At 38.8% G+C, this 9986-nt stretch overlaps 2 protein-coding genes and 1 long non-coding RNA gene across 5 annotated transcripts; 1 reads left to right on the plus strand and 2 right to left on the minus strand.

Moving 5' to 3' along the window:
• The first annotated feature begins 442 nt into the window (after nt 1-442).
• On the plus strand, nt 443-3308 carry LOC112193128. Its single transcript, XM_024333163.2, has 2 exons — nt 443-853; nt 1116-3308. The coding sequence occupies exons 1-2, from the start codon at nt 831-833 to the stop codon at nt 2884-2886; spliced, it is 1794 nt and encodes a 597-aa protein (XP_024188931.1). The 5' UTR covers nt 443-830; the 3' UTR covers nt 2887-3308.
• A 407-nt stretch (nt 3309-3715) lies between these two features.
• On the minus strand, nt 3716-7212 carry LOC112193129 (protein DETOXIFICATION 44, chloroplastic). Of its 3 annotated transcripts, none has more exons than XM_040516859.1 (13): nt 6810-7212; nt 6579-6703; nt 6338-6490; nt 6095-6237; nt 5760-5895; nt 5271-5367; nt 5044-5144; nt 4801-4964; nt 4534-4605; nt 4297-4413; nt 4079-4201; nt 3877-3998; nt 3716-3807 (listed from the first exon to the last, which is right to left on the minus strand). In XM_040516859.1, exons 1-13 carry the CDS (start codon nt 7100-7102, stop codon nt 3747-3749), a joined length of 1707 nt encoding a protein of 568 aa, XP_040372793.1. In that variant the 5' UTR covers nt 7103-7212; the 3' UTR covers nt 3716-3746. The 3 variants fall into 3 exon arrangements, with proteins under 3 accessions (XP_040372793.1, XP_040372792.1, XP_024188932.1); XM_040516858.1 differs by having other exon boundaries at nt 6332-6490; XM_024333164.2 differs by having other exon boundaries at nt 4079-4174; nt 6332-6490; nt 6810-7211.
• A 1152-nt stretch (nt 7213-8364) lies between these two features.
• Nucleotides 8365-9766, minus strand: LOC112195262. The gene is made up of 2 exons (XR_002934436.2): nt 8800-9766; nt 8365-8704 (listed from the first exon to the last, which is right to left on the minus strand). It is a non-coding gene; the product is annotated as an uncharacterized LOC112195262 (long non-coding RNA).
• Between the last annotated feature and the right edge of the window lie 220 nt (nt 9767-9986).

Here is a 9986-nt window from a genome sequence, read left to right on the forward strand (position 1 = left end):
CATACAAACCACACATTCTCCACTTTCCTAAGTGTATACTCCATGATATAGACATTTACCTATTTACTACAACAGCAACCTCTATCTGCTTATATTTCCTGCCAGTCAAACGGCTTTGCTCAATCTGACTTCTATTGGGGTTTGACTCACACTTCCAAAACTGGTTTAATCATGTAAGATATCAAATTAGTGTTTTAATTTTTGGTCAGATTGTTTTTTTGTTTTTTGTTTTGTTTTGTTTTGTTTTTTTAATCAAAGTATGACTTTCATTAATAGCCATTCGTTGGTCGTCCATCTATTCAATCCTAAACGAAGCGAATTGCTATTAAAACTCTTCTACCAGACAGAACCAGATTCTCTCTGAAACCCATTTGTAGTTTTAATTAATAAATAATGGGACTCTAGGTTCTAGGACATCAAAAACAAAGGTAATTAATAGATAAACCCAGAAAAAAGGGAAACTCTTCGTGACCAGCAAGAAAGCGAGCGTTGTCGTACGTGTCACGAGGATAGACCCGCAGATGAGTCGCCGTGGCCCTACAAAATCAGCCTGGTCATCAATGAGCTATAAATATCCAAATTCCAGAATTGTCAGAAGCATTTCTTCGTCCCCAAGTCACCAGTGACGACAAAGCTTGTTTTATCTGCTCCCAACAACACAGAAACTTCGTCGGGTCATCTTGGATAAACCCCCCCTCATAAACCCTTCTCCAAGAATGAAGACTATATATACGACGACGACCGGTCAAACTGGAGTTGAATAACACAGAGAGAGCTTCAGAGATAGAAGAAGTACAAGCTGCAGAGAGACCTCTCTTTCTGGTTCTGAAATGACGCCCAAGAGTTCAGACGGGTCAGTTCTTTCTCACATGTCCCTTCTTCTTCTTCTTCTTTTATGAGCGTGCTTTCATCTTTATTTCATCTGGGTTTTTGCTTATGACTGTGGTTGTGTGTTTTTTTTTTTTTTTGTACATGTGAAATGATTATGTACTTTGAGAAATTGAAGTTTTGGGGACTCAAATGAGTTCATTTTGTTGTTTGATTCAGACCCTAGTTTGAGATTTATTGGAACTAGCTTCGGTTGTGCTTATTAGCTTTGGTTGTGCTTATTTCAGGGATAGAAAAATGGGCAAGAGGCCCAGACTGGATGAAACTGTCGTTAAATGGGAGAAGTACAGTAAAAATTTTGATTTTGCTAAAGATGGATTGGTGAATCGGATGCCACGTAGGATGCCAACCGTGGGAGCTAGAAAGGGTCGTATGAGAGGAAAAGGAGGGCCTGAGAATTTGAATTGCAGTTATAGAGGTGTTAGGCAGAGGATTTGGGGCAAGTGGGTTTCTGAAATTCGAGTACCAAATGCTAATACACATGGTTTGACGTCGAGAAAGGTTGGTCGTCTGTGGCTTGGTACTTTTGATACTGCTGTAGAAGCTGCACATGCTTATGATAAAGCTGCAAAGGCCATGTATGGTCCTGTGGCTTGGCTTAATTTCCCCGAATCTTTGGAAACATCAATGTCGGATGAGACCACAGAATCGTGTGATAATGCGTCTGAATTTGAGGATGGTGTGGGTGAAGAGCCAAAGCAGGAAGATGAGGTGTTTGATGCAACTGTAAAAGAGCCAAGTAATGAATGGCACCGGGAAGCTAACAGTATTAAATGCCAATTACAAATGGAGGACGAGCTTGTTAATAATGATGTAGAAGTTGAAGAACTGGCTATCAACAATGTAAGGGAGTCTGTAGATGAATGGCATTCAGAACCTAAGTATGTGAAATGTGAATTGCAAACTGAGGATGAGTTTGTTGAACATGATGTAGAAGTTGAAGCACTCGCTATGAACAATGTAAGGGAGCCTGAAGATGTATGGCCTCGGGAACCCAAGTATGTGAAATGTGAATTGGAAAAAGAGGACCAACTTGTTACAAATGATGTTGAAGTTGAAGCAGTCACTGCAAACAATGTAAGGGAGTATGAAGATGTATGGCAGTGGGAACCTAAGTATGTAAAATGCGATTTGGAAGCTCAGGACGAGCTTCTTCAAAGTAAAGCTGAAGTTGAAAGACTTGCAATGAACAATGTAACAGAGGAGGAATTTCAAGCCGTGAGTTATGTTGGCAGCTCCAACCATAGACATGATAATCACTTGGATAATTATCTTCAGGTTGGGAAATTTGATTCAGTACCTAGTGGTACGCCTTATACTAATTTGGACTTTCCAGATATTTTTTTGAGGTACAGTAATGATTACTTAGATGCTGAGCTTGTAGATGTGAAATGCAATCCAAAAAATGATTGCAACCCTTCAAATGATGTTACAGTTGACACGTCGGTAATGAGCAAACCCATGGAGAAAGAATTTGCTTTGATTCTGGAATCTGGAGACAACAATCTGCATAATGAACCGATTAACGTGGCAAGCAACAATCTGGTAACTAATCTGGGTGAATATGAAAAGACTGTGCTGCCTCCTAATGAATTTCAGGGCGATATTGCAGAAACTATGAAACCAAATGGCCATAATGGCTTTGGTGATAATAATGCTTGCTTGCAGGAACATGACGAACGGATAAATGTGGCCTACAGTCCAAGATCTGGCATCAAGCCTTCAACAGATATTGAAACGCAGAAAGAGATCGACAGCAAACTTGGCGACTTGCATAGTTGGTCTCTTGATAAAACATATGGCATTGAGCTACATAATCTTCCTAATCAGTTGCAGATAGCGGATGGCCTATATGGAAGCTTTAATTATAAGGAGGAAGAATGTTTAGGTGTCGATTTTAATCTAGATTGGTCGAGGCAAAATTACTTTTCGGGTGAATTTGAAGAGAGTGCATTGCCTGATTCATGGTTCCCATACTATCACGGAGGCTCTAGCTAAATTGGATACACTTTTTCATAGTTTGGATATATATCAGTCATCTTTGTCCATGTTATTACAAAGGAGTTTTAAGCAAGACATGTGCTGCAGTACTTCTACAGCTATACTATTCATGCCTGTTGCACTATTATTTTTAGGAATTGAAAGATTTGACAGGAACTTCCTGAGATTTACTTTTATCAAACTAGGAGACTGAGTTGTATTTTCTTTCAAAATCTCCATGTATTCTGATGGAAACTGTATTTTCATTTTAGGGTCCTCGATGTCATTTTATGAACATTTGTTAAGTGCTGAAAACTTGAAATGAGTTCAGTGCATATAAAATAGCCTATGAATCAAGTGTTACATCACAAACCCCCTTTAGTCCCTACGCTTTGGTTTGATTTCAATTGGCTGTACTCTACTTGTTTTAACCTGGTAAAAGTGCATTGGAAAAGCATATAACTTACGCCAACCAAAAATGTATAGCCCGGGTAAACAAGTTTTCCAAGGAAAAAAATGTATATGTTTGGGGCTGCAGTTGACTCTATTTACATACAAAAAGCCCATATTTACAAGAACCAAGTGAAGAATGCAAGGGAAGAAAATTTGGTATGGACCTCTTGTCAACTTCCAAACTCCTTGCAAGTTAAATCCAGTACGTTGTTCTAAGCTCACCGGATGCAATCCCTTGTTGATTCAGCTAGTCTTAGTAATCAGATAGGCCCTGACCGCTGCCATCACCGAAGCACAGATAAAGGTTACTCCATTAGCATGAAAGTTTGGAGAAGTTTCTTGTATCCGGCAGACCTGACGGCATTCAATGTAGGAGCAGACAAGAAGCTTTTTCCCCTTTACTAGATAATCGACCATCCATCTCACTAACTTTTCAACTCCCCTTCATCCCAGACCAGTTTCCATGGTCCACTTTTTGTACCTAACCTGAAATGCAAAATATTTATGAGAAAGTTGTAACTATTTTCAGCTTTGAATACCTGGAAATGAGTTTACCTCCAAATTCCAGCTATTACACGCAATGCCATGAAGAGAAACAACCCCGCCCAGATTCCAGCAAGACCAAAAACAGGAGCAGCCAAAAGTATGAACACTGAAGAAGTCAGTCCTACCAGCACCTACGCATCACAAATGATGGGTTAGAAAGAAAGACATATCATGTCAGTGATTATCTATTCGTGATAGGATCAGAGAATACCATTGAATACGCAGCAAATTCAAAGTCTGAAACTCCATAGTACAGCCCATCAAGAACAAATGCTATAGCGTTAAACGGCTGAGATCCGGCAACAAACTGACAAAAAGTCTCCGCATCAGTTATGTGTAACAATATTATGTCTACTAGTTATGGGCTGCAACTAATATACACATGACTCTTATAGATACTACTACAGTGTTCACATATGTTGTCCTTACCAATAGACCAGAACATGCAATTGCTAGGACTTCTGTGTCTGTGCTGAATAAGCCAGAAAACGGTTTAAAACCAATGAATAATATGCCAGACAAACCAATTCCCATCACTAAACCTAGCTGCTCAAAATTCAAACAGAAAATGGAAATTCTGGGTCAGCCATAATGAAAAAGGAGGGAAACAAGACGATATTAATTTATAATCAGAATGTCACAGAATATTGCAAAAGGATTACCAACCTGTAGAGCTTTGTAAACCACTTGGCGTGCTTCTTCATAATTCTTTTGGGAATAACCACTGGCAAGAAGTGTCTGTGAAGAAACACCATCATAATGACAATATTAGGATATTTTAATCAGCATATGTATGATAAGGATGAAGAAAAGCAGCTATGAAACCAGAATAATAACTCGAAAACAGAATGCTCCTTTTCTTTTGTTAAAATTTATTTCCTGTAATATGATCGTATGGGTCATATGACACTTGTAGACTTGAGAATACCATACCTGACCAGCAAGAGCTAATGCATCAGTAAGCAACGATACTGCCAGCCAAACTTGAATGCAAATCTGATGACCAGCCATAGGTACAGGGCCCTCCCTAGCTGCCATGGATGTGGCTAGTGTCGTAGTTACAACCACTGCTAAGGTTCTGCCAATAAGAAGACCCCCTGCAATATATGGCAAACATATTTAGAATAGTGAAACAAACATATCTCCAAACAATAAACACATTAACAAAGTATCTACCAGATTTGAGATAACGGACAATTCTTCTTCCATCAATATTAGTAGGGATAAGTGATATTTGGGTATTCAATTTCCACAAAAGAATAGCAGCAATCAAATACCTGCAAAGAATAGACATGTAAAGTTCTGTTAGAGAGTCTTAGAAATAAAATTGACAGAATATAGTAACAGGAGCTTGAAATTGAAAATACACCAGTATAATTAAGTTTACCACATCATTGACGTACTCAGAAATCACAGTAGCAACCGCAGCACCACCAATGCCAAAATTAAAAATAAATATCAATATACCATCCAGTACAGCATTAAGTGCATTGCCAGCACCTGGAATCAAGCAGAATAGGTTGTCACTAACTCAGCTAGATGAATATAAGCAAAAGAAATGTCGAAGAAAAGGCAAAGCATATTAGAATTTAGAATGGTTCTAAAGTCCTAGAAGATCCACATGCCACCAGATACCTCATCAGGCATTACATTTTCATCACTTGGGAAAAACAACAAAATCATTGGCCATGAAGTTTGACTATCAACAAATGACATCATGTGATTATAATTCTTCAGTCCTTCAAGCAACATAACTTGGAGCTGATATAAACATGATGGATGCTACCAAGTTAACAACTTGAAGGACAGTGATGAGGAGCTACTGAGCTAGGCTTATATGGCCAATTGAAGGAGAAACTTACAGTTGAATCACAAACACTCAAAATACTTACAGATGGCATACAAAGGTGTCTTTGTGTCCTTAAATCCACGAAATGTTCCTTGTGCAGCGAGTGCAATTACAATAGGTGGAGCACCAAATGCCCTTAGGGAAAGAAACTGCTCGGCAGGTATTCGCATTGGTGAATCCTGTAGCAACAGGAAACCTCAGTAAAAATTCAGTTAAATTAACTTGTAATGCACATCCCATAATGTGAAGTAAATTCAACAACAGAGATAGAAAAACTATATATATTCAACTAAGCTACGTATAATGCAGTCCAACTACGAAAATACATGGATAAAATAAACAAAACTGGATATTCATAGCTGGTCGAGTTCGACATACAACACATATACCCATGGCATCCATCAAGACACCCGAGCCAAGAAAAAGAGCAACAGCTTCAGCAATGCCAATGCTAGCTGCAAGAGCCAACGAAGTGGACGCCGAGGGTAGGAGCTTCTTGCTTTCCTTGTAACCCTGGCAATCTTCAAACCAAACTCTCGATTAAATCAACCAACACTACAAACACAGCAAAGCTTAATTTCCCAGGGAAAAAAAAAAAAAAAAAAAAGCAATCACCATCACCAATCTGTTGAGAACCATCCTTTGCCTTGCCAACTAATGCCTGCTCTTCGGCAACGAAAGACGTGGTAATGTTGAGCAATGGAACGTTAAACAACTTCGAAACCAAATTGAACACCGAAGCCGAAACACCAACTGCTGCCAGTTCCACAGATCCTACACATCCCAAGAATAACACCACTGACTTCAAAAACAAGCTATCTTAAGCAAATCACCAACTTCAAGAGCTTAGTGATCAAATTACCTAAATGCCCAACAAAGGCTGTATCAATCAAAGAAGCAATGGGGTCAGCAGCCAGAGCCAAAGCAGCAGGCAATGCAATTGATAAAATGTCCACAACAATCCCATCATACTCGACGCTCTCATCTCTGCAACCATTCATCAAAATTACGAAACCGAAAAAACACGTAAAGTTTATCACTTCACTCCACAAATTGCTGAATATTTGAAGTCTAACCAATATTCACAGCGTACCTTAAACGACGAAGCCGAATGAACAAGGGTGAGTTGAATAAGGACAATTGGGAAGGAGGACTTGGGTCGGGCCGATTGGCCGCCCTTTTGGGTTTTTTGATAATGGGGTTTGGCTCTTCCGGCGAACTTTGAAGTGAAGTGGAGCTGTTCTTGGGAGACGTGGATTTGAGGAGGGTGCGGAGAGCGAGGGAGCGTTTTGGGGTTCTGGTGAGGGGTTGTGTCTTGGATGATTGGTTGGTTTCCGACGAATATGTACATAGGAATTGGTGCGAGAGCGAGAGAGAACTCGCCATTTTGAATTGCTTGGGAGGAATTGAATGGCTTCAGTTACTCACTTCTTGGAGGAGGAGGAGGAGGAGGAGGAGGAGAAGGCCTGCAACCATATGTTTGTGCGTGTCGTTTTATCTGTTTTGTTGTGTAACGACTTTAACGGACAGTGAGAGCGCCAAAAAATATCTTTCTTGTTGGGCCAAATCAAACACTGGTTTCCATTTTTCGAGCCATTGGAAAGAACAAGGCCCAATTTTTGTGCAGCCCCAGGGGTTGGAAATATTTTCCTTGAAAGGAAAAGTCTGATATAATTGCTGTTTATTTGAAGTATAGGAACTATTGCACTTTTTGGGTATCGAGGACATATCCACTACTCTCCAAACTTTTGCATAATTGAGCAACAATTCCAAAATTGGCTCACATTATAGGGGAATGAAGGCAAATCTCAGTCATGAGAACTAGCGTCACAACTTGTGCAACTTTGTGAATCAATATATTTGCTCAGTCATCGAGAATTAGGCCAAAACTAATGTATGAATTGGCAATTCACTTCACAATCGTTCTACCAACCAAATTCCACAAAGAATGTATACTTATTCGAAACAGGGAAGAGATCAATCACCGACAAATAACTGAAGAAGCCTCCTTATTTTCTTTTAGTTGTGAAGGAATTTGGGACCTCATTTTCTTTTCTCTTTTCCATATGACCCACTTACTTTTGTTAGATACTTAGATGTAGTAAACGGGCAAAAATAACTAGATAAGTTAGAATAGTTCATTTCATTTCTTTGATATTATTATAGGAAAATGGGGTTCGAACTTAAGAATCTTGACCAACGGTAGAGTAGTAATATTAATTGGCATAAATTATTTTCTTTTTTATTATACTCATTCTAAATAAATAAACATGCAAGTAAATTTAGACCATGAGCATGCCTATCTACATATGATGGTTTTTTAACTAGTCAATGTACAATCAAGCTTTAGTGATAACGTTGGAAATAAGCTCTTGGGGTTGGTTTAAGCACTGAGGAAGATACGGAAACGAAATAGAACAAGAATATATTATGTTTCGAAACCACAAAGAAGAATGAATTAAACCTATAAGCTTCACATTTGTTTGAGTTCGTTACATATATATCCTCGTTAGATAGTGCTGAGGCTTAAGTAGAAGATCCTCTAAATGTCACAAAGAAAAAACATTTTAGGCCAAAACAGAGCAATGGAAAATAACACAAAACTCAAGGTAGGCCAAAACAGAGCAGTGGAAAATAACACACAAAACTCAAGGAACCCTGAGGTATATGTAGTGATTTGGTTTCATATATATTCATTCATCAAATACAAGCTCAGCTGGGTAAGCAATTATGACGAGGCATCAGCTGATTAATCCCATTTTCTGATTTGTGGAACTACACCAAAAGCTTGATTTTTACACTTCACATAATTGGCTTTTGTTTTTGTCACTATTACTAAGCTAATTGGCCACAAGTGATGATGTTAGAGCTGCTCATCTTCATTCTCACTCATTCCCAATATAGCAGCAACCTGCAATCATTGAAGCCGAAGTAGAAAAAGCCTCTAACACTTGGATAATACACCCAACATAATTACTTGGCTTCAACCTACCAAAGTAGCACAAGTATTTGGCCAAAGTTAAAAGCAGCTGTAGTACTAATGAGAGATATTTTAGTGGAAAGACCAAGTGAATTGTGCTTACCTGAAAGAGGAAAGAAAATATCAGAAAGGTGCAAAAACCCTTTAGCTAAATTTTAGGTAGTTTATCTGACGACCCTGACTTTTCACCAGCTTGGGTTTGGAAGTATAGTCAACATCCTCCGGTCCAACTCAATTCCATGTGATCCTTCAGTAATACCCATTATTTCTCATGTTTGTACACAAACTTTTGACAGTACCATGGAAATAAATAGAGAGAAAGAATGAAGCTGAAAATGGGGGTTGGTTAAAAATGGAAAGAGGAGCCCTGGCTTTTGGGGACCTTTGCAAATTACAAACCCAGAAGGCTCTTGAGGAAAAAGATGCGGCTTCAGATTGCTTCCTGATTTGAAAGCAAATGAGGCAAAGAGGGAATAAAACTGACCCAATAAAACTATACTAGCTTGTCAAACTCGGACTGTTTCAATACAGATTTTGGGTCTGATTCTTTTGGATGAGACCAAATAGCAAACTAGAGCATGTACTACATGAACCTTCCTGCACATAATAAAAGAATTACCAACAAAAAAAGAGAATAAATAGCAAAGCTAACTTTGTTGAGGAAAAACAAAGCAAGCAACAGAGATCAAAGTAAGAAGAACCCAGGAAACCCAGGATGGATAGCGATATATATGATTAAGCTAATAATCAAAGCAAAGCATAAATGGCGCTATCCCTCCTGAGCTTTACAGATTCTTCCATACTAGCCTTTAACACCATGATCAGCTAGGTAAAGAAGAAGAAGAAGAAGAAGCTAGCTCTACTAGCTAGGGTAGGCTAGACTAGCCCTTTTACCCAGAAAATGCTATCAAGCGCTTAACTTAGCTTCTGAGTTGTGGAATATGATTATGGTAGGAAAGGCTGTGAGAAGGGCAGGCAGTATTTATAGCAGAGCAGCTGAGTAGTAATTAACAAGGGTACGTGTAATGTGGGGATAAGCTCTCTTCTTGAGCCATTAAAAGCTTCGCAGAAACACAAACAATTACTAATTTCTCAAGCTAAACTAAGCGTCTAAGCCAATGGTACAGAAGTGACTCTTAATGATCTTTAACATCACCGGAATGACAATTTCCTAATTGTTTGGTGTCGTTCTAAAATTTTATCGTTATACGGAAAGCCTATTTTGATTTTGGGTATTTTCTTGAGTGTTCTTTTCCTCATAAAAAACACACTAAATGTGTAATTATATAG

Source organism: Rosa chinensis, chromosome 3 (genome assembly GCF_002994745.2).
Source record: "Rosa chinensis cultivar Old Blush chromosome 3, RchiOBHm-V2, whole genome shotgun sequence".
Taxonomy (NCBI): domain Eukaryota; kingdom Viridiplantae; phylum Streptophyta; class Magnoliopsida; order Rosales; family Rosaceae; genus Rosa; species Rosa chinensis.

Bases quoted from the DNA above. Each gene is read 5' to 3' on its own strand.
- LOC112193128 (XM_024333163.2), top strand. From the start codon at position 831: ATGACGCCCAAGAGTTCAGACGG. The intron at 854-1,115 runs GTCAGTTCTTTC...TGCTTATTTCAG, and splicing joins ACGCCCAAGAGTTCAGACGG to GGATAGAAAAATGGGCAAGA.
- LOC112193129 (XM_040516858.1), bottom strand. From the start codon at position 7,102: ATGGCGAGTTCTCTCTCGCTCTCGCACCAATTCCTATGTACATATTCG. The intron at 6,491-6,578 runs GTAATTTGATCA...TGGGATGTGTAG, and splicing joins AGCCTTTGTTGGGCATTTAG to GATCTGTGGAACTGGCAGCA. The intron at 4,202-4,296 runs GTAAGGACAACA...ATATTGTTACAC, and splicing joins TTGCATGTTCTGGTCTATTG to ATAACTGATGCGGAGACTTT.